Source organism: Danio rerio, chromosome 3, assembly GCF_049306965.1.
Source record: "Danio rerio strain Tuebingen ecotype United States chromosome 3, GRCz12tu, whole genome shotgun sequence".
NCBI lineage: Eukaryota > Metazoa > Chordata > Actinopteri > Cypriniformes > Danionidae > Danio > Danio rerio.
The window spans coordinates 11,566,905-11,592,254 of NC_133178.1; the positions used below are offsets into that span (position 1 = coordinate 11,566,905).

Consider the following 25,350-nt stretch of genomic DNA (forward strand, 5'->3'; position numbering starts at 1 on the left):
CTTAGCCTAGCTTAACTTAATAACCAATTAAATGATGTAATATAACAAAACACAACACAGCTTAACACGACTTCACCTATTCATTCATTCATTTTCTTGTCGGCTTAGTCCACAGGTGTCAAACTCTGTTCCAAAGAGGCGGCAGCTCTGCACAGTTTAGTTCCAACCCTAATTAAACACACCTGATCAAACTAATTGAGTGCTTCAGGGTTGTTTGAAACCTACAGTTAAGTGTGTTGGAGCAGGGTTGGAACTAAACTGTGCAGGGCTTCGGCCCTCCAGGGATTGAGTTTGACACCTCTGGCTTAGTCCCTTTATTAATCCGGGGTCGCCACAGCGGAATAAACCGCCACCTTATCCAGCAAGTTTTTACGCAGCGGATGCCCTTCCAGCCGCAACCCATTCCTGAGAAACGACTTAACCCAACTTAACTAATTAAATGAAGTAATATAACACAACACAACACAACATTACACAACATAACACAACCTATATAATATAATATAGCATAATATAATATGATATAACAATAAAATTTATAATATAACTATATAATATAATATTAAACAATATAATATTAAACAATATAATATAATATAATATAATATAATATAATATAATATATAATTTTAATATAAAATATAATTTTAGAAAAAACTTTTAGCTACTGATAATTTATTTATACAGCAAAGTAATAATAACTTTTTATTATTATATATTTGTAATAAACACACACAGATGACCTGTACACAAAAATGCACAATTCAACCAAGTAAATGAGGAACTGTTTCAGATTTCATGTTATCTCCAGTGATTGGCCTGAACTCTCTTTTTACACTAATGACAGTCAGGGGTGTTCATATTGCGACGGCACATCTGATAACACTCGACCAATCAGGATCCTTGACAGTGTCTTATGAGGAATTAGATAACACTTTCTCCTGCTTTGTCTTTCATTCTGGCATAAGTGCATGATGCTACTCAAGACCATATCTGGGTGTGTGTGTGTTTTATTATCAGCCACACGCATTGACAAGCACAAAGAGCCTCTTTCTCGCTTTCCACAGAGGCGGCTTCACTTTCACCTGCGGACACACAATCCACTTGTTGATTTTATGAGGGGCAGGAATAAATGCTCGGCCAGTGGTCTAACACACATTCCTCAGGGTATCTGTGCTCTTCAGAGCGGCCACTGGAACATACTTTAAGTCCAAGCCTGCTGCATGTCACTTCAGGTGAGAAACTGTGCTTCTGATATACTAGCAGTCCTGTATCAGGCCTTCGGGTTGATATTTAGCAAACTTCAGTTAGTGCAAAATGCAGCTGCCACAGTTTTTACTAGGCCAATTTTACCCTCCTTACACTGGCTGCCTGTTAAGTGATGATAAAATATTGCTGCTTACCTTTAAAGCTTTGAATAGTCTAGCTCCTGTTTATCAACATTCTGTCTCGCTACAATCCCACTTGCTCTTTAAAATCTCAAAACTCAGGGTTTCTAGTAGTACCCAGAATAGCAAAGTACACTAAAGGAGGTCTAGCGTTTTCATATATGGCTCCTAAACACTGGAATAGCCTTTCTGGTAATGTCAGAGGTTTAGACACACTCTCTTAGTTCAAAACTAGATTAAGGGTGCTTTCACGCCTAGACATTAGTTTCGAAACCGGTCTCATTTGTAGGGCTGTGCAAAAATATTGATATATCTAACTATCGCAATAATTTCTTTCACGATAGTGTATTGATAGTCAAACCTGAAGTATCGATTTAAGTTGGGCCAAACGACCTCCTCCTCTGTTCCAGTAGATGTCGCTAACTCGCTATCAACAAAACGCTAAGTAATATGGTTTCAGAAGTAAGCAAGCGAGTGAGCATGGTGGAAAATATAAAGGCGCCTCCAGCTTTGAGCTGCACTTTGGTTTTAACACTATATCAGAGTACTGAATTAGACAAAAAATGCAATTTGCTTGCTTAGCAAATCTATCTTAAAATATTCAGGAAACCCTAAGAACTTGCGTTATCACTTAGCAAGACACCACGCAGATTAATTAGCGGCACTGCGACCTCAACTGAAAGCTCTTGATTCAAGGCAAACTACACTGGATAACATCATTAACAATCTACCTCAACTAACAATGCAGAGTTACTGAAAACTGCAGAGGAGGAATGGGAAATAAAATGGAAGGACCTGTCGTTGTAACAGACAACGAGCCAAACATGACCTTAGCAGCACAGCTGGCTGGCATGTTGCATGTAAAATGTTTCGCGCATGCCATCAATTTACCCATGTGCGACCAATTTTCACAGCCAAATGTTCACGATGCTGTCAGTCGCACTGTGAGTTTCTAATAGTTTACTGCATATTAGAGCACTGTGTTCCAGTTTTACGTTTACTTAATGCATTTTATTTATTTTTTTACTTGCTTTAGTTTTTAAATTGTTTATTTCAACTATATGGGACTTTAAAGGCATATACATTCGAGTTAAGTGTTTAATAGCAATATGCATTTAATACATTTCAGTGAGTTCTTTGTTCATTCACACTGTGCAGTTTAGTTAATGCAGCAGCACGAGTGGTCTTTAATGAACCTAAAAGAGCACATGTCACTCCGCTACTCATTCGTTTGCACTGGCTGCCAGTTGCTGCTCGCATAAAATTCAAAGCTCTGATTTTTACTTACAAAGCGATTTCTGGCTGCGCCCCTTCTTTTCTGCTCTCACTTCTGCAGATTTATAGGCCCTCCAGAAATTTGCGCTCTGTGAATGAACGTCGCCTCGTGGTTCCATCCCAAAGAGGCAAGAAAACGCTTTCCCGAACGCTCGCGCTCAATCTGCCCAGTTGGTGGAAGGAACTCCCTAACTGCATCAGAACAGCAGTCACTTGCTGTCTTCAAAAAGCGACTAAAAACTCAACTATTCAGTCTCCAATTTTTCTTACTAATACGCAACTCCCTCTCTGACTCCTCCACTAACTGCAAAAAAAAAAAAAAAAAAAAAAAAATGTACTAATACTTTTCTTCTTAGACTTTACACACCTGAAACTTGCCTACAGCACTTATTCATTGTTGCTCTTATAGTTCTGTAAATTGCTTCCTTGTCCTCATTTGTAAGTCGCTTTGGATAAAAGCGTCGGCTAAATGACTAAATGTAATGTAAATGTAAATGTAATGAATTGAAATGGATAGAAAATAAATTGGAATTGGAATTTGAATTCACCTGCTGACTTTATCAAGTTGTCAATATAACATCACACACATACTAATACAAACTATTGCAATATATCACAATATTTATTGTATCGCTATATATTGTGATATATATATATATTGTATCGTGACCCATGTATCGTGATATGTATCATATCGTGAGGCTCTTGCCAATACACAGCCCTACTCATTTGCCCAGTTAGCACGGTTTGTTTGGCATATGTGAATCCAGCAATTGCGCTAGGAACCGCACCGAATCAATCGGTCCGAGATTGCCTAAATGAGGTGGTCTCGGCTCGATCGAAACAAACTCTAGAGCGGATCAATTGTAGTGAGAAAGCAAAACAATCCAACGAACTAACTAACCAGGCTTTATCACAGTGTATTATGGTTACATAATAGCCCTATATATACAGCTATATGAAGAGAGAAAGATGAGTAGGGCAGGATATCATTCCTACTGGTAAATGTGCGTTTCATGTCCAATACAACAGTGAAAGCATGCTAAAATAATACAGAGTGCTGTTTATCTGTTAGGAAAATTGATTGAAAATATCATCTGATAACTTTTCCATATTTTTACATTATAATATTTTGTATGAGGCATATTGTTTTGTTCATTTGTGCACTGACACCTCGAAAGAAAGATCTACATCTGCTTTATGGTCTGACTGCAGTCTCGGTTAATCTATTTTTTTCTTTTTCTTTTTATAAAATTTAAGCCTGTAATGCATAAGTCTCGCCAACGGTTTTGTAATAGATTAATTAAATCATTAGATAGATTTTTACAAAACATGACAACTGAAATGAAGCTATGTTTGAAAAAGTCTTACCTCTTTGATTTATTTTTGGTATGAAACTAAAAAAAATTCACAGTATAAAAATCAACAGATTTCCAACATTCTTCAAAATATCTCCTTTTGTGTTCAACAGAAGAAAGAAACAGAGGATGAGTAAATGAATGCTGTTTCATTTCTGACAAAACTAGCCCTTGAACTGAATAAAAGTGTGTGTTTCTTCCAATGAAAGGTTGCGCGCGTTAATGAATTCCAAATCTGAGCGCTCCCTCAATTAGCATGCAATACAATGCTCTCCAAAGTCACAGCAGATTTATCCTCTCTGCTAATGAGAGACATCGCGTCGCGTTCCTGAAGCATCTTGACATTCCAGCGTGATTGCGTATATATATCTGAGAGCTTTATGAATTGTGTACACATTTAAGAAGACTGGTTATTGTGTGTACACATGTATTTAGTGTGTGTTTGACAGCACTAGCATGATGGACTCTGTGTTTTCGGCTGGTCCAAAAGCATTGGCAGTGAACCAAGAGTTAGATTCGCAGCATTCTGATGTGGCAGTGACCCGGTGCTGACTCAACGTGTCCTCCAAACACATCCAGAGCAGAGGAGAAATATTAGGACTGGTATCTCACACTGCAGATTGCTACACACTTACACAAGGACAGACAGTTAGAGGTCCTGTGAAATTAAATTAACTTGTTTAAGATGTTCTTATGAGTATTGCAGCTGCTCAATATTTAGTTTTCATGATAATAGTACAGGGGCGTCACGGTGGCGCAGTGGGTTACACAATCACCTCACAGCAAGAAGGTCGCTGGTTCGAGCTGCGAGGCGATTTAGGGTCAGTTGGCATTTCTGTGTGGAGTTTGCATGTTCTACCCATGTTGGCGTTGATTTCCTCCGGGTGCTCCAGTTTCCCCCAAAGTCCAAATCCGCTGTAGGTGAATTGGGTAGGCTAAATTGGCTGTTATGTATGTGTGTGAATGAGAGTGTGTGGGTGTTTCCCAGTGATGGGTTGCAGCTGGAAGGGATTTCGTTGTGTAAAACATACGCTGAAATAGTTGGCGGTTCATTTTGCTGTGACGACCCCTGATTAATTAAGGGACTAAGCCGAAAAGAAAATGAATGAAAGATAATAGTATATGCAATATCCATATCGAAGTGCAATCCATTAAGTTAATTGAATGTGCTAAGTATTTGAATGCATAGATCTAAATCTATGCATTCTAATCTTGATCTAAATCTGACCAATCAGATGGGGCCTTTACTATCTTCATCCTCACCTCTCCTATAGTTGGTGTTAGATTGAAAATAAATACTAAATACTAACTTATTGAAAATGCCAATAAGAATCAGAATTTCCAATGAGGTTTTCAGTCATTCGTAATGTTATAAAGTTATAAATGACCTTTTTTTTGCTTTAATTAGCTCAGAAAATACTTTTGCCTGCTTATTTTAGCATGATCGTTACATCAAACAACTAAAGTTTTGACAAAATTGCATTTTGCAAGTTTGTTATATTGTAAGAAATATTTTTGTCCAACACAATAGGAGATATTTTGGAAAATGGTCTTAGCTGGCACCTATAGACTTTGATTGTATTGTTTTTGTTTTCACTTTATGTAAATCAATGAGTGCCAGCATTCTTCAAAATATCTTCTTTTGTGTTTAATGGAAGAAAAAAGTCATAAAGGTTTGATGATGTGTTCATTTTAATTTTTGGCCTGAACTATCCTTTTAAGGCAGTGATCAAATGAAGTCTGTGTAGGAAGAATAGGGTTTTTCTAGATGTATAAAAAGCACAGTTTACCATTTTATGAAGTAATACTGAAAAATCCCTTCACTTGAAATGAGCCAATCTATAATGATTAATGTTATGATGTCATAAGCATGAGATCATTCTACAGCCACATTTATAATCAACATTGTATTCGTCTGGAGTAAGTACAATTAGTGTTTTCTTAATTTTCTAAATGCATTAATACATTATTTAAATGGTGAAGATGCATTCCATTTCTAAATAATATTTATAATATATGTAGAATGTCAAAAAAGACTTCTATTTCAAATAAACGCTGCATTTTTTTATTCATATTCATTAACATCTTTTAAAAAAAAAGACGCTTTACATTATTTTATAGTTAAACATGGTTTACAATGTATGGTTTACGTTTATTTATGGTTGAAATATTAGAAAGAACAACAATAATAATAATATTAATAATAGTAATCATCGTCACCATCACTAATTAAATAATAATAATAATAATAACTATTTTTTAAGTATAACACATACATTTTTTTTGGATTTATGAAGAATTGTGACAGTGAAGTCCAGATTAATGGAGCTGAGATTTTAGGTTTTAATTACAGAAATAAATTGCATTTTAAAATATATTTAGAAAGAAAACATTTTTATTATTAGTACTGTTATTTTTAATATTATTAACAATAAAATTATTATTAGTGTTGGGCAAAAACAAATTTATCTTTATTTATGCATCCAAATAAAAGTTTGTTTTAACATATGCATGCATATTTTTTTATTGCTTATAACACCCTTATTAGAAAAATACACAGAAATAGAAAATTTACATTTATATTTAAAATATATACACCACCTGACAAAAGTCTTGTCGCCGATCCATGTTTTAGAAACAGCAAATAATAACTTGACTTCTAGTTGATCATTTGGTATCAGAAGTGGCTTATATGAAAGGCAAACGCCTCTAGATTGCATTTATTTTACCAAAATAAATTTTTTAATGATTTCATTAGGACAGTAAGGTTTGGATATGCTTAGATAAAAGTTGTCACTTAACATTATTAGAAATAGTGTACAGAATAGAATATAAAGTCATGCTGCAGTGGAAAAAGAATGAATATTGTGTATGACTCCTATGAGCTTGAAGGACTGCATCCATACATCTCTGTAATGACTCAAATCACTTATTAATAAAGTCATCTGGAATGCCAAAGAAAGCGTTCTTGCAGGAGTCCCAGAGTCCATTAGAATTCATCTTCAATGTCTCCACCTTCATCTTACCCCAGACATGCTCAATAATGTTCATGTCTGATGACTGGGCTGGCCACCTTGACCTTCTTTGCTTTCAGGAACTTTGATTTGGAGGCTGAAGTATGAGTAGGAGCACTATCCTGCTGAAGAATTTACCCTCTCCTGTGCTTTGTAATGTAATGGGCAGCACAAATGTCTTAATTCCTCAGGCTGTTGATGTTACCATCCACTCTGCAGATCTCGCATGTCCCCATACTGAATGTGACCCCAAACCATGATTTTTCCTTCACCAACTTGACTGATTTCTGTGAGAATCTTGGGTCCATGCGGGTTCCAATAGATCATCTGCAGTATTTGTGATGATTGAGATGCAGTTCAACAGATGAGTCAGCAGAAAAAAAATCGACCTTCTGCCACTTTTCCAAATGATCAACTTATTATTTGTTGCTCTTACAACTGGGATCGACGACAATACTTTTGTCAGGTAGTGTACATATATGATACAAATGATATATAACTTTAAATATTACAAATATACTGCTCAACCTAAACAGCTTGTTTTTTTTAGCTATTCCTTTTCTAAAGAGATAATTTGCAGTATATACAGTACAGTGAGACAAGAACAGTAGCAAAAACAGCTTGTTTAATTCTAAGAGTCACAGAGAGCGTGGAAAGCAGTCATAAAAAACAAGTGACGACATGATAAAGGGACTCAGGGGAGCAAAATAAAATGCAAAAAGTGTGGAAAAGGCCTCTTTAAACTAAACAATCTTATTTACTAGAGAATAACAACAAGCAGGGGAGAGAAATACTACAGATTCCCAAGACGATAAAAAGAAAAAAAAAGGAAAATATCTGCATAAATCATATGAATGCACAACGAAAATCTCTTTCAGAGCTTCTTATCTTCTCTTTAAAACAAAACTGTGAAAATGGATTCTCTGTAGAGATAAAAGCAATCATTTCACTTGAACTTTATCCATGTCATCTTTGGACAGCAACACAATGGCAGTCAGTGTTCCAGTTTGTTGCAGTGTTAAAAGGCAAGTGGGTGAAATTTGTATCATATAGATCTACTATCGTATGTCCGGATGTTTCGTAAGCCTTCAAATCCTAATTGGGTTAATGTCACAAAAGCATTCATGCACTCCAATATTAGCAGGAAAAAGAAATGATTAAAGTGTGTCATTAAAAAATGTATGCAAGAGAGCACATTCACATCCCATACTGTGAAGGCATTATTAGTGAAGGATGGTTCACCCAAAACTGAACGTTTGCCTAGAATTTACTAAAAAAACGAAACCAAACAAGCTGATATTTGAAAATATTATTATTAAAGAACATTTTTAGCTGAAACTGCAGTCTTTGGTGGTTTTTATTATGGATATTTTTGCATCAGTGTTTAGTGTAATTTGTTACACAGTAACTACTGTAATTAAATTACTTTTCCACTAAAAAAGTAAAGTAAGAGATAACTTTTTTATTTTTAGGTCACACGTAATAGTTACATAGGTTTAATTTTTACTTATAATGAACTTGCTTTAAATACTGTAAATCAATGTAACATTTCTGAATAAAGTCTATATGCTGCTAAACAACGACTACGTTTACATGAACATCAGTAATCAAATTATTTGCCTTCATCTGAATAAGACAATAATATGATTAAGGCTTTGCTTTTTGAATGTTCCTGATTTTACATGTTATAGAACATAGATCGATTAACGTCACTGCGTCAAAAATTGCTGCTTACATGGTCGACTCTTAATCAGAGTATTGTCTTAATTGTACTAAAATCGGATTATTGGTGTCCATGTAAACATACTCATTGTTCCTTTTGTCAGACAATTGCACAAGATTAAGAAACACTGAAATGAGTAAAAACTTAACGCCAATATTTTTGAAATACGACGTCATTACTTTGAAATGTTTCATTAGTACTTGGTAATAATAACTTTTTTGAAGTAACTTACCAACAATTGAAAGAAATATTAATTTAATAACATTATTAAATCCCTTTAATGAAAAGTGTTTGATGGGTTGATGTGATAATCTTGTTTGTGTTTGATGATAGAAACAGGTATGAAATGTTAAACTTACATCCACTTCTCCTTGGTCAATCACATAGAAGTTGTCTCCTTCATCACCTGTGAAAGAAATCAGAAAATCATAAGATTACTCAAATCAGCCAACGTCACAGAAAATTTACACCCAACAATCTGTTTTTCTGCTCAGAAGTGAAAATATCAATCATTCAGTTTTGGGTACACATTTTTTGTAGGTTTTAGGCTCTTAAATCTCATTAAGATTGTATTTATTTAATAAAAGTAAAAAAACAGTAATATGCTGAAATAATAGTACAACGTAAAAATTCATTAATTTTCCTTTGGCTTATTCCCTTTATTCCTCATGGGTTGCCACAGTTGAATGAACCACCAATTATTCCGGCATATGTTTTACGCAGTGGATACCCTTCCAGCCACAACCCAGTACAGGGAAACAACCATATACACTCATTCACACACATACACTATGGTCATTTTAGTTTATTCAGTTCACCTATAGCGCATGTATTTGGACTTGTGGGGAAAAACGGAGCACCCGGAGGAAACCCACGCCAACACAGGGAAAACATGCAAACTCCACACAGAAATTCCAACTGGCCCAGCCGGGACTCGAACCAGCAACCTTCTTGCTGTGAGGTGACGGTGCTAACCACTGAGCCACCACAACCTAAAATTTGCCATTTTCTATATGCATTAAATTTAATTTATTGCTGTGATTTGTTCAATGATTTGAAGTGTATGCCTTCAGTATCAGGATCCCTTAGAAATTATTTTGAAAAGATGTTTAGATGCCCCCCCTATCAAAAAAAAAAAAAAAACATTTATCATCACAATATGTTACAAATTTCATGGTCACCAGATTCAACTACGTTCAAGGACTTTTTTAAAGCACCTTTGAATTAAAATTAAGTTATTGATACCACATCATATGTAGCACCATGAAGAACATATTTGACTTACACTTAATATTTACATTAATAATGTTAGATTAATTTAAAAAAAAAATGACTTTTTTAAACAAGTCAAGTTCGAAGAACTTTATTAAAATTTGTTGAATTTAATACTGGGAATATTCACATTCACTTTTGGACATATTTATAAAATGTGCATTATTTGTCATTGTTATTGTACATTAAACATTTTTAAATTAAGAATTTCTCAGGGCTTTATTTTAACAATCTAGGCGCAAAGTTTACAGAGCAGGGCGCAAAAGCATTAAGGGGCGTGCCTGAATCAACTTTTGCTATTTTAAGGATGGAAAAATACACTCTGCGCCGCAGCATACGGTCTAACAGGGTTGTCCTTGTTGAGTTATGGGTGTGTTTTGAGCATAACATGCATTAAACCAATAAGAGTCTCATCTCACATTTTCTTTAAGAGTCAGTTCTGTCACGCCATGGCTCATTTGCTATTTACATGGCAGACTTTGTAAGTGGAAAAGCTGAACGCTTCACTAGCAAGAAAACAGTTAAACAGAACATCTGCAGTGTGAGGATAAAGAATGAGCCTCCTCCAATCGGCCTTTACTTTCTCTTTACTTTTACTCTTTACTCCTTTACTTTAGTGGATAAGGAAACGGTGTTGTACACACTCCACTGAAAACACATCCATTAGCCTACATATTTAATTTCATTTGTTAAGTGTAAAGATTTGTTTCAAAACTATTTCTAAATTCAGTTCTAATTTTCAGCAAGCGAATAAACGAACAATAATAATGAAGTGTGGTAATAAAAACTGCTATATCCAAACACACTTCCGATTTTTTACCCCATATGGTGAGGCAGACGTCTTATAAACCTGACAGGTGGACAAATCTAAACTTGTTTTTATTAAAACAAATATAAATATGCATATAATAAATACTACTATTAATAATAATAGCATTATACAAATGCAAATTGTCATGAATAAACTAAAATTTGGTTTTTAAACCAGGTTTTAGATGGTCAATGGTTCCTATATCAGTTCCTCAAAATAGCACCAACGATGTGCCTTAACACAGTGGTCCCCAACCACCGGGCTGCGGACTGGTACCGGTCCGTGGAACAATTGGTACCGGGCCACATAAGAAATAATAAATTATTTGTGTAGAAAATATTCCCCCCACGACTTGGTTTCTTCTGCTCACCCCCGCCATCTCACGTGAAATGGACTATGCCAAAATCCACCACGGAGCGGAAAGAACAACTGAATATAGCTCATTGGTGGTTGTTGATAGTTTAAAGTTACAAAACAGGTATTATAGAGTCCAACTCAGCAGAGCATATAAGGACTGTGCATATATGTGTGCGTGCATCCCTAAGCAAGTACCCGAAATCATTGCAATATGTATCTATATGGAGTTTTACATAATCATACTCATTAGGGCTTTAACATGCCAATGCATACATTTAATTTGGCTATACGGTTGTATTATTGTTAATATGGTTATCAGTTGAAATGTTTGGCACAGATGTGATGTATTTGATGCATATAAACCTTGATTGAAACATAATCAGATCGCGATAGTGCATAGAGTTGTTCATGATTAACCTGGATGCACGAGCGCAGTAGCTGTGTTCACGTGAAGAACCGTTGACCGGTCCACGGTGAAAAAAAGGTTTGGGACTACTGCCTTAACACACCTTCTTTTCAGACCAGCACACCCATGAGTCCACAAAGTGGTGCAAATGAATTTGCTATTTAAACAGCGTGGCGCAAAATGGGAAAATTACTGTTGTGCAGGTCTGAAAATAGCAACAAATCACGGCATACACGTCATGCACCTTATTGTGCCAGGTGTATGACAGAGCCCTCATTGTTTTTGTTCTGTTTTTTGACAGCAGCACAGTACAATTGCAGAAATAACACCATAAATAAATTTTATTTCAAATTTAAGCACTTTCAAAGATCTGTGTTTGTTTTTAAGTACTAGGACTTTCAACAAGTGTGTGAAAACCTCATACGTTCTTCTTCAGGATACTTTGAAAAAACAGAACGTTTAGCAAAAACTATTAATTTAACTTAAAAACAGTATTATAAATGTCTTTACTGTCACTTTGATTACATTTAATGCATCCTTGCCGAATAAATGCATCAATTTCCTTTTACCGCAGCCATTGAAGCCTGCATTAGCATCTAGATGACCCCACAGCTAAGAAAAAATAGACTAAACAGCCACAAAAAAAGAGAAAGAACATCCCATTTCATTTTCATGGGAGCTTTAAATTCAACATGGAAAGGAGGAAAGGATAAATAATTTTGTCTCCTTCCCAGATTCCAGCTCTTTCCGACTCCCCATTTCCCAACACCACACACACACACACACACACACACAGACACACACAAACACACCGAGAAAGAGACAGATGTGGATATCAAAGATAAAAGATGGCACTTTAGCAGTTTAAAAGTGTCAGCACCTCTTCTCGGAGCAGTGTCATCTAAATGATTCCCAGCCTTCATCCTCTACAGCTCATTTGAGAGTTTAATGGAGGTCTGGGTGTGCCAGAAGCCAACATTTCCAAGTTAAAGGCCACTGCAGTGCACATTTCTGGAGCTTCAGAGGCTCTTTGATGTCTTTGAGTGTGTGTTGAAATTAGCGTTTGGGCTCCTGGTAGCGAGTGCATGTGTGTGTGTGTGTTAAAAGAGTTAAAAGAGCCCGTGATCCGTGAGTTCATGCGGGTTCACCAGGCTAATTAACGGCGAACACACTAAGCGCTCGTAAATCACATAAGCAATTTATCTTAACACACTCACTGATGGCGAGTGCCCTCTCGCTCACTCACACACACACACACACACTTGCCATCTCTCCCGCTCTTTCAAGCCATTCAGCTCATTTTTCTTAGTATTGTTCCTGTCTTCCTGTCTTTTATCACCTCTGCTCTGAAGTTTCTGCTTTTGGGCCAACAGATCCTTAAGTCACAGAGTGCAGGCAAATATTTGAGGAGAACAAAACACACACATGCTCACTTCTACACACAGGCATGCATGCACGCACACACATATGTGCACATTACACACACACCTGCCCAGAAATGCACACTTCTGCACACACACATGCACACTTTGACCCATAGGCACACACACGATTGTACACACACACATACAAGCATCTACAGTAAATCCACACACGCACAAATAATTATATACACACTAATACACATATATTTCTATGCACACATTTCTACACTCACATGCACTTTTACGCACAGAAACACACACACATTTCTACAAACGCATGCACACTTTACACATAGATGCACACAGACACACACACATTTATGCTCATACATTTCTACACACATGCACTTTACACAAATGCGCACGCAGATACACATGCACACACACATTTATGTTCATACATTTCAACACACACGTGCAAGCTTTACACATAGACCCACACACACGAACACTTATACACAAACACACACTTATACACACCGTTCCATACACACACTTATACACATTTCTACACGCACATGCAGACTTTACTCACACAGGCACACCTAACACACACACACACACACACACACACACGCTTATACACACACATTTCTACACACACACTTATACGTTCATTCATTTTCCTTATGGCTTAGTCCCTTAGTTTCCGTAATGAACCGCCAACTTATCCAGCATATGTTTTACGCAGTGGATGCCCTTCCAGCTGCAACCCATCACTGGGAAACACTCCCATTCACACACATACACTACGGACAATTTAGCTTACTCAATTCCCCTATACCACATGTCTTTGGACTGTGGGTGAAACCGGAGCACCCGGAGGAAACCCACGCCAACACGGGGAGAACATGCAAACTCCACACAGAAATGCCAACTGACCCAGCCGGGACTCAAACCAGTGTCCTTCTTGCTGTGAGATGATTGTGCTACCCACTGTGCCACCATGATGCCACACTTATTCACACACACATTTCTACACACACACAGACAGACACACACTTGTACACACTGCAGAAAAAAATATGAATAGATCTAATACAGGTATGTGCCAAAAGGTTAGGATATCGAGGAAAAGTCCATTTATTTTAGTAATTTGTTTTTAAAAAGTGAAACTTGTGTGTTATATTATTTCACAACACACAAAGTGAAACATTTCAAGCCTTCATTTGATTCAATTTGAATGATTAAAGATTTAAAAAAAGTCAAATCCAGTATCTACAAATTTAGAATATTATGACATTATCAACATTGTAGGCTACCTGTATCTCAATTTAATTTGCCAATTAATGCAAAGCCTTGAAACTGTCTCAGTCTGGCATAGTACGCTTCAGAATCATGACTGCTGACTTGACGGTTGTGCAGAAGGCCATCATTGAAACCCTTTAAAAGGAAAAGTCTCAAAAGGCAATTGCGAAAGAAGCTTGATGCTCTCAGTGTGCACTATCTAAGTATATTATTAGAGTGTTAAGAAGAAGAGAAAACGTGGCTGGGATAGGTGCACAAGTATGGCCGCAGCCTTGAGAGGAGTGTCAACCTAGGGCGACTGAGGCTGGTGTCAGAGCATCAAGAACCCCCACATACAGATGTCTACACGACATGGGCTACAGCTGTAGAATTCCATGTGTCAAGCCACTTCTCAACTAAAAACAATGTTAGAGGCATCTGAGCTGGGCTAAAGAGAAAAGTGCAGTGGTGCGTAGTGGTCCCCCTCTTTTCAGATGAATGCAAATTTTGTATTTCATTTGGAAATCATGATCCTAGAGTCTGGAGGAAGAGCGGAAAGAGATAAAAGTCTACTTGCTTAAAGTCCAGCGTGAAGTTTCCACAGTCAGCGATGGTTTGGAGAACCATGTCATATGCTGGTGTGGGTCCATTGTCTTTTATCAAGTCCACAGTCAGCGCAGCTCTATACCAGGACATTTAGAGCACTTTATGCTCCCTGCTGCTGAAAAGCTTTTTGGAGATGATGATTTTATTTTCCAGCAGGACTTGGGAGCTGCACGCAGTGCCAAAGCTACCAGTACCTGGTTTAAGAACCATGGTATCGCTGTTCTTAATTGGCCAGGAAACTCACTGAAATCACCCCCTCTTAAAGGGTCAGGAAACACCAAAACATATGTTTTGGGATGTTGACAGTCATATATGTGTCCCACGCTGCTATAAACACTATTAGGACACATATATTTCACAAAAAAGTGAAAATTGTTTGGAAAATTGTTTTTCCAACCAAAGACTTCAAATCAATCAGCGCGCTCTATTGTGTATAAGGTGCAATTTCATTAATATGCATTATAGCTTTGAAGACTGTTCTTACCTGTTACAGTGTTCAGAAGGCAGAAAGACGCCACGTTGTGTTGCCAAAACAAATGGAAGAAGAAGAATTGTTTGGAGACACAGGTCGTCAGTACTGTGTTTATAAATGTGCTGCAACAAAGGTTTTGTTTTCATTTCCCGCTACGAGAGCGCAGCTGGACTCATGTGTAGAACACAGTGCACTGCTAACACGCGACAGAATTAAGATTGTAAGGAACATTTTTTACCTGAGAGCTTTTCGCATCTGGAAATGGTGAAATCCGGATGTGCCGCTTGTCTTCCTCTAAAAAAGATGCGGTTCCAGTTGGTGTAAATGCTGTAAATCCTGCTCTCCGAGTGTAAACATGTAAACACCGCAATCAAACTATTACCGTCGTGTGAAATTTTTGCCGAATTTTGTGACTGGATAGTCAATACACACATATCTTTCTGACGCTACGTACAGAGTGCATCTAAGTTACCAAAAAATGCGAAGGTTTTTTTTTTTCTCCCATTCGCCATGCAGTATCAAACATTTTATCAAAAATACACACTAGTTCCTCACATTCAATATCTCGTTTGTCATGGGGCGTATGTATGAAAAGATCATGAATGAAAGTGAAAGTGCCAAACTGCAGATAAAGTCCACAAATTAATAATTTGGCAAATAATTTGATTACTGATGTCCATGTAAACATAGTTACTGTCTTTCTCCCACGCGTATGTGTTTGTTTTGCCTTTGTGAAAATCAGCGCGTACCCAAACGGAAACTCACATTTTTATGCAAAACCTTACCTCTTTCCCACCCCCGACACTCCCACCTAAACGGAGCTGGACACACCCACTTTCCTGACTTTTTATTTTCAAACTAGATGTAAAAACACCCTGCTGAGACCAGGGGGATTCAATGCCTTTTAAAACCCATTGAAAATCTATGGGCTATAGTCCAAAAACCCCAAAATGCAGACGAGCTGAAGGCAACTTGGGCTACCATAACAACTCAGCTATATCAAAGGCTGATTTCCTTCATGCCACACCGCCTTGATACTGTAACTAGAGCAAAAGGAGGTCTTACAAAGTACTGAGGACACAATACAGTACATTAACACACTTTAAATGTGTTTAAGATCTTTTTTTACTGGTCACATCAAATATTCTAATGTATTGAAATACTAGATTTGAGGGGGGGGGGGTATCTTTAATCCATAATTATTTAAACTAAATCAAATGAAGGCTTGAAATATTTCACTTTGTGTGTAGTGAACTAATATAACACAGACGTTTCACTTTTTGAAACAAATTATTAAAATAAATAGACTTTCCCTTGATATTCTAATTTGCTGGCACATACCTGTACACTTCAATATATCAAGCACGTCCAGTACTTCATGTCTCGTTACACAATTTTACTGGTTTCCATGTAAAATTGGGCTTTGCAAAGAAACAAATCTGGACTGCTAGAAAGAAGCAGGATATGCTGCAATAATTGTTTTATCTAAGATATACTTTTTTTGTTTTTTTGATAAACCACCAAAATCAAATCAAAATATTGATTAACAGCACATCAATTATTTTTGTTGTACCTGCGTACCACTTATGTCCCATCAGACAACATCTACCCTGACGCAACCATCTCAACATAAACTCCAACATTTCTGATCAGATGTCTTCCGAGACGGACTGATCTGTTCTCTCCACAATCAGGTCTGTGTAAAGACACTTTGAGCAGAAGCATCTGGGATGAGGCAACTTTATGTTGAGCGATGAAAAAGCAAGTGAGAAGTTACAACAAGGCACAGATACGGAGCGCACAAATGCAGTGCAGATTGTTTTAGTTACGTAAAAAAGGTGATGAGTTTTTTCTACAGTTAAACAATGAGCTCTTTTTGATTTCATATGGACTTCATAAAGCAATAGAGAAGAGTGAAGCATGAGCACGTCTTACATACTTTCTGTGAAATGCAATTCTTCAACAAAGACTTTCAATGCATTTATCTGACATGGGCAGATTGCCCTAGTTCTAGGAATGTGCAAAATCATATTTGTGTGTGCAAGTGTGTAGGAGTGTGCTTGTGTGTGTGTGTGTTTTAAAGGTTGTCAAGTCAATGATGAGTAAATGACGGCAGAATGTTTTTTTTTTTTTTTTTGCTGAACTGTCCCTTTAAGATGTTAACAACAACAAAAGTGTATCAAACTAACTTACAGTAGATGGTGGTAAAACTATTCTCCTTAAGTTAGTCAATGTTTTGATTTTGGTATCTTTCAATATCCTAAAATTATTATATATTTTTTGTTTAATTGTTTTTTATATATGCTTTCATTATGATTATTAGCTTCAGTTAAAAAAGCTCACGTAGCATAAATATTGTTTCTTACAACCGCAAAACCATTTGCTGAATTCAACATTACCAAACTACTGGTTCAGTTTGAGGTCAATTTGTTTGTTATTTTAAATAAATGAACAATTCATTTGATTAATCATTTATTTTACAATTACTTTACTAATTAATTTTTTGAAGAAAGACAAGGGGAAAGTTTGCTTGTTCTCCCCATGTTTGAGTGGGATTCCTCCAGGTGCTCCAGTTCCCCCACAAAGACACGTGCTATAGGTCAATTGAAAAAGCTAAATTGACTGTAGTGCATGAGTGTGTGAATGCAAGAGTGTAAAGATGTTTCCCAGTACTGGGTTGCAGCTGGAAGGGCATCCACTGCGTAAAACACATCCTGGATAATTTGGTGGTTCATTCTGCTGTGGCAACCCCTGATTAATAAGAGACTAAGCTGAAGGAAAATGAATGAAGGAATGAATGAGACAAGGGGGATATACTGTAATCTGAGAGAAGAACAAAATCTAAGGAGGTTAATAACACGGACAACTTTAAAAAGTTATATAAATAATATAACATTTCTACATGCAGTGATAAAAAATGTATTAAAAAATGTATTATTAAAGGAATATGTTGACGAATAGGGATGATTGTAAAAGATAACTAAATGAGAAAGGTACGATGATATTTAAGTTAATGGCTGTTGGCAATACTACATATGTTTTGGGTATAAGTTATAAAAGGAAATGTACAAATGGTGAATGAACCATATAATATGTAAAATATGCCAAAAGGATGAAATATGTCTCATGTACAATGAAGAGATAAGTAAAAGAAGAAATAAGCTGAAGTAATGGACAAATGATGTCTGTGGTAATGAGGTGGGGAAATATTAAGCTTACACTTCATCCCGCTCCATTTCGACCATGATGAAATGCAGTTTGTTAAAAGATTTGTTTTTAAGTGTATGATTTCTTTTTGTTCAAAATTAATACATTAAATTAAAATCAAATTTTATGCAAGAATGCAAAAGTGGCATTTAAGAATATATCTTTTTAAACTGCATTTTTCTTTACTTTTTTCTTCATTGACAATTCTTAAACATTTCATGTGGTTCAACTATAATCAAAAGAAGCTCCAAGAACAAATTTGTGCACCAAAAAAACAAAACAAAAACAAAAGTGTAACAACTTAGATTTGCATAGACATTTACTACAGGCAATATGATGTTTATGTGTCATGCTGCTCACTCTAATGGCAATGCGAATGCAAAAAAAAACTATGGCCTAAAAAGTATTCAAAGGTGAACAAAGTTGCTTATACTGTTATTATGGTGAACAAGTGTGTTCTAGGGGCTTTGTGTGATTACAGTTAAACCACTGAAGTTACACATGTTTTAACAATGATTTTGGTTCCTTTTCTGGACCATTTCAAGACCATTTATTCATTTGCTTTCCAGCTTAGTCCTTTTATTAATCCAGGGTCGCCACAGCAGAATGAACCGCCAACTTATCCAGCACATGTTTTACGCAGCGGATGCCCTTCCAGCTGCAACCCATCTCTAGGAAAGAACCATACACACTCAATCCCACTCATACACAACGGACAATTTAGCCTACCCAATTCACCTGTACCGCTTGTCTTTGGACTGTGAGGGAAACCGGAGCCCCTGAAGGAACTCACGCGAACGCAGGGAGAACATGCACACTCCACACAGAAACGCCAACTGACCCAGCCGAGACTCGAACCAGCGACCTTCTTGCTGTGAGGCGACAGCACTACCAATTGTGCCACTGCGTCGCCCCATTTCAAGACCATTGACATCTAAAATATCTCCATTTGTGTTCTGAAGATGAATGTAGGTCTTGGAGTATTGTAATGACGTGAGGACGAGGAATTAAAAACAGAGTTTTCATTTTTAGGTGAACTAACCCTTTAATTCTCATTTACCTCAAGTGTAAAGGAAAATTTACTTTTGTTTTTCATACTGTACCTTGTTGAATGACTGTTTCACCAGCGATGTGTGTGACCGGGAACATGGCATCAAATATGTCACTGTGGAAAAAAGAGAAAGAGACATTAGATTAATCTCTCATTCAGTCTCTGGAAATTCAAAGACAACCAGCATTCAGTTTACAGGTCCAGTGAAGTGCTTTGGAATGTGCATGTTTTATTCGATGTTTTACATAATCTCAACTGAACATAAAGGCAGGATAGGACATTGAGTAGCTCCTGAGCTGAAGTCGTTGTTTAGTAAAACAAAGAAAACAAACTGAAAATTGCTTTGACTTTGCTGCGTCTCTCGTTTTTAAAATAAGAGTCCCACATACATAGAAAGTTTAATATAAATTTTGATAAACTTACTGTATAAATAAGGGAGGAAATTATCAGAAAATGTGGCCTGCATCAGTCTGTGTTTTGGCTGATGATCTCTTGATGACACAGCCGCTCGTCAGGTCTGGATGATGTAGAAAGTGACCTTAAGCATATGAAATCTTGAGGGCGTGCCCCGTGAGTCACACAACAGTCTGCTTTGTGTTCTGATAGACTTGTTTTCCACACTCGTGGAATTTACATGGGAACAAGGAAACAATGGTGTTTGAGGCTCACTATATGGCCATTTCTATGTAAACTCTTATTATTTGATCTTCTTTAATAGGCACCTTTAACAGTAATTTATAATGGAGTCATCTATAATAGCTTTCAAGTCAAGTCACAGATTTCACAGAAACACGTTTAATAGAAGACAACAGTCTAACCACGAATGCTCATACTTTGCTCTTTAAACAAGAAATATGTGTCCATGTGTGTTTGTGCATGAAAGCAAAGAGCGTCGTAAGTGTTACGAGTTTATGACCCTGATAATGCACTTGCATTCTTTGTGTTTGTGCTGCTACCGCTGTGTCAGCCACTATACATGACCCCTGACATCCTACCCACAATACACCTCTCTAGTTACTGCTGCTCACGGCACGCAGTGTTTGTTCTCTGCTGTTGTGTTGTCAATGTCATGTTTGCACGGTGAACATGTAAATACGCTTGACACCAAAGGGTACCTGATTTGAGAAACAATTCATGTATGGGACACGAACAGTGTGTACAACTTATTTTTTTAGAGTTACTGATGAATTTTTAGGATGTTTCATGGATATATCCAAAAATTGCTTTTATAACTATTATTATAATATTTACTAAATTTAATATGATGCTTTTTTTTTTTTTATTATATTCAAAACTACCTGATGAAAGTCTTGTTTTCTATCCAAGTTTTAGGAACAGCAAATAATAACTTGACTTCTAGTTGATCATTTGGTATCAGAAGTGGTTTATATGAAAGGTAGAGGCCTCTAGATTACGCTTATTTTACCATAATAAAATATGATCATGTCTTGATTTATAATGATTTAATTAGGACAGTAAGGTCTGACTATGCTCAGACAAAAGTCTTGTCACTTAACAGAAATAATGTACAGTATAGAATATAAAGTCATGCTGCACTGGAAAAAGAATGAATATTGTGTATGACTCCCATGAGCTTGGAGGACTGCATCCATACATCTCTGCAATGACTCTGTCTTGCAGGACTCCCAGAGTTTATCAAGATTCATCTTCAATGCCTCCTCCATCTTACCCCACACATGCTCAATAATGTTCATTTCTGGGGACTGTGCTGGCCAAACCTGGAGCACCTTGACCTTCTTTGCTTTCAGGAACTGATGTAGAAGCTGAAGTATGAGAAGGTGCACTATCCTGCTATACATTTGTTAACACTCACTGGCTAAAGAAAGTTAATGCATAAGTGTTTTCATTTGTAATATAATAGTTATTAACATTATTATTATTATCTTTACTATTAAACTTAATTAATGATTTTAATTATAAAATACTAAGGCTTGGGCGGTAATACAGTAATATAGTTTACCACAGGATCTGAAAATAATAATGGTATCAGTTTCAATACCACTATAAAGTCATAAAAAAACATTGCACTTATATAGGAAACAAGGATTAAATAATAAATATAATGTATTTAATGCTGAAAAATGCATATGCGTGGTTGTCATCATAGAACAGCGTGGAGGAGAAAGAGAGAGGTGGGGAGAGATGGCGAGTCATGCACCAAGCGACCTGGTCTCGAAAAAAAACACAACTTCTGCCGTTTTGCAATATTTCAGGGTTCGACCAATTTAGAAGTGAGAGGAGGTACACTGCAAAAAATGCTTTTCTTGCTTAGATTTTTTGTCTTGTTTCTAGTCTAAATATCTAAACTTTCTTATATCAAGAAGCATTTTCTAGACAAGCAAAACATATTGTCCTGTTTTGAGAAATAATATACCAATATTAAGTGAGTTTTTTTCTTTAAACAAGCAAAATAATCTGCCAATGGGGTAAGCAAAATAATCTTGTTTTTTCTTTTGACGTAAAATTATTTTGCTTACCCCATTGCTTACCCCATTTTGCATACTCTTCTGCTCGACGCCAGTGAAAATCGCTTGGGTTTAAATCCGGAAAAAACGTCTCGAAAAATCGCTGACGATAAACGTAAACAAAAATCGTCCCGGTGTGTACGAGCCTTAATACCGTATACCAAAGTAAAATAGGGAGGAAGTTTGATGGTATCAAAACCAAGATGGTACCCGCCAAGCCTAAAAATACTGCAGAAGTAATGTTCATTGTTAGTAAATGTGAAGTAATGTAGTTAACATTGTAAAGTGTTTTTCATTTAATATAATAAACTAAATAATATATTTTACTAATATATTTTAAGACACAAAAAAATCTACTAAAATAGTAAATAAAAATACTTTAAATTAATATAATATAATTATATTGTTATATTAAACAATTCTAATGTAATCATCTAATATATATATATATATATATATATATATATATATATATATATATATATATATATATATATATATATATATATATATATATATTAATATTTTTTATAATATAATAAATATTAAATATTTTAAATATTATAAGACTATATATTTTTGTTTATTAAAATGTATTACAATAATTTAATTATTTTTATAATACTATATTATTGTACAATAATAATAATGTATTTTTCCTCTCATTTTTACAGATTTGTTTCTATATTTACTATTTATTTTTACGATATCTACGTGTGTTACACCAACATTTTTAACAAAACATTGGTGGCCATAAAAGCAAGACCAAACAAAACATGTATGAACGGTTGCTAAAATGCGTTCCTTTGAGTTGTATTTCCATGAATATAAAAGTAATTGCATGCATTATACTTCAGAGGAAGCAGTAATGCAATGATTAGAGGCATTGAAGCTCATATTCCAGCCTTGAGAGCGAATAATGGAGCATCTGGTAGGTGGTCTTCAGTCTTTCAGGAGTTTACTGAGTGTAAAGGATGTTTATTTAAAGCGCTCTCATCAGTTGTCTGCCAGTGGGGATTCCCCCGACTCGAACCCTGCGGCATTACCAGACACACGGCTTCACTGTGAGATGAGGATGATGGCTCTCTGGGGGTCTGAACCGCGGGTATTTTAGTGAGATGAAGTGGTTAAAACAGCCATTAACAAAACATGGTGGTTAAGCTCAGTGAGTGTGATGTCATGGAGAATGATGTCAGGAGGAGGGAAGATCAGAGGAAAGTGTTGAGGTAAAGTGAGGGGAAAGGCATTGAGAAGGTGGCTGGTGACGAGCACTCTTACGTTGGAGAAAACACTGGGTGAGAAGTGTTTGAGAAAGACTGCAAAGCTCAACTATAGGGATGTTTGCAATAAACTCAGCATCATTAGCTCTACTGGTTCAGTTTGGGGTCACTATTATATTTGTTAAGCACTGTTAAACAACAAATCCTGATTAGGAACATCCAAAATAAAAGTTTAGTATGTACAGTTTTCTACAGATCCAAAAATATAATTGCCTCCCATTGAGCCTGTAAATACTGTAAGCTATTACATTAAACAATCAACAAACAAAGTAAATACTATAAATACTATAAATACTATAGTGTTTTGAAGCATATAGATAAATAATTACTTGAATAAAACTGCCATTTAAATGCTCTATATGGTTGCTGTGTTACAACACAACTATAGTAATAAACAAATTGTCCAATAGGAAACATTTATGGCCCTGTCTACACTAATACCAAGTGTGCCGCAAGCCTGCGTTTGAGTGAAGGTCTCGGCCGTTAGATCGCCCCCTGGGGGCTGGCTGCAGTACAAGTCATAAAGCCCGCCTCCTCCGTGTTAATGAAGGAGACTTGAGCCCAAATAAAAAAATGTATTACACTTGCAATAAAATGTCCCGAAAGATGGTTCTGGTGGATTAAGGCACTGGTTATTGTGCTGAAATAGGTGCAGATCTTCATTTTTGTAAACAGTTTGTTTCTAGCAGTAATTTAATGCTGGGCGTGTCATCGTGATTGACAGCTGTGATTGACAGTTTCTCAAAGCAGCGCGTCTGAGCTTCAGCAGGAGACTGAAGCGTTATTATTCGATTTCTGTGTTATTTTACCATGACAAATTGAGTTCAGCAGTAAACTATAAATTCTGACATACATGATCCTGGTGGAACACTGTTTACTCACTAAGGTCAGGGCTTTTTTCGGGCTTTATTAGTTTGCTGATACTCGCCTAACCACCCAGATAGCAAAATACACTCGAGCCAGTTCCAGCTAGATTCTAGCCTGCCGGAGACTTTTACCCCTCAGAGCTCAGACTGACTACCTCTGCTTGACCTACTCCGGATGCCTGGACTCACTGCCCGATTTCAGCCCGAGTCAATCGAGCCAGATGCGGCGGCCGAGCGAGCCGGCGCTGCCGCATGCAAGCCGGAATCAGCCCGCGACGCCGCGAATAGGATATGTGCGCTGCGGCCTGGAGCTGGCGCGATTAAATATATAAAACCCTCATATTTGTTAACGTTATTACATCCATTTGTGTTGATATGACAGCAAACGCATGCTGAGAAGTTCGGGGGGCGTAGTTGATTTTACATAAAGCGTTTGGTTGGAAGCTCGACTCCGCTAATTTTCGCGGCTCCTCCTCTGGCTCCATCAGACAGTCCTTATGCGCATGTCAAGGCTCCAATTTCAGCAGTCTTTTGCGACAGTTTGTGCCCGTCAAGCAGGCGTTTTGCCCTCAAGGCGTTCAATGGGAAAAAGGGCTGTCGCGTCGTCCATATTTTTTACAGTCATTGACTAATACATTATAGTTTTAACACGGCGTTAAGGCATAATTAAGATATCAGCCTAATTTTGATAATGGATAGATATCCATAACTTTAAAAAATATCGTTTATCAGCTGATAACTATATGGCCGCTGAAGGCAAATAGATTTAATAGTCAAAAACATAAAAATTTAAACAAAATATCTAATCTCTTCATAATAAAATAAACATAAGTGGTAAAGAGACTCTTAAGCTTGATAAACAAAATGTTACAAAGTGTCTGCAAAGGTAAAGCGGAAACACTGAACAATAAAAGCAAAGTTTAAGGTGTAATAATAATGATACTGTAAACCTCAAACTGTAAACAACACAAATTATGATTTTCAAACCTAAGATTTCAAGTAAAGGAACCAGCCATCATTATTCAAATACATATCGCAACATTACAAACTGTGAACTACGCAAAAAATCTTTCAGATGGGGTGCTAGTGGCTGGGATGCACAAGAAAAGAAACCAAAAAGCCACTCT

At 36.6% G+C, this 25,350-nt stretch overlaps 2 protein-coding genes across 5 annotated transcripts in view; both read right to left on the reverse strand.

Moving 5' to 3' along the window:
* LOC141381148 (uncharacterized) overlaps positions 1-25,350 on the reverse strand; it is a 587,543-nt gene that overhangs the window by 376,694 nt on the left and 185,499 nt on the right. Inside the window, exon 2 of the mRNA XM_073944165.1 lies at positions 9,511-9,547. The gene's annotated coding sequence lies outside the window, so the exon portion shown is untranslated. The remainder of the gene's footprint in view (positions 1-9,510; positions 9,548-25,350) is intronic.
* prkar1b (protein kinase, cAMP-dependent, regulatory, type I, beta) overlaps positions 1-25,350 on the reverse strand; it is a 145,073-nt gene that overhangs the window by 57,016 nt on the left and 62,707 nt on the right. For all 4 annotated transcript variants that reach the window (XM_021471498.3, XM_068217650.2, XM_073943590.1 and 1 more), the window contains 2 exon segments: positions 19,644-19,705; positions 9,118-9,164 (listed from right to left, as the gene is read on the reverse strand). In XM_021471498.3, the coding sequence (XP_021327173.1) occupies positions 9,118-9,164; positions 19,644-19,705 (109 nt within the window).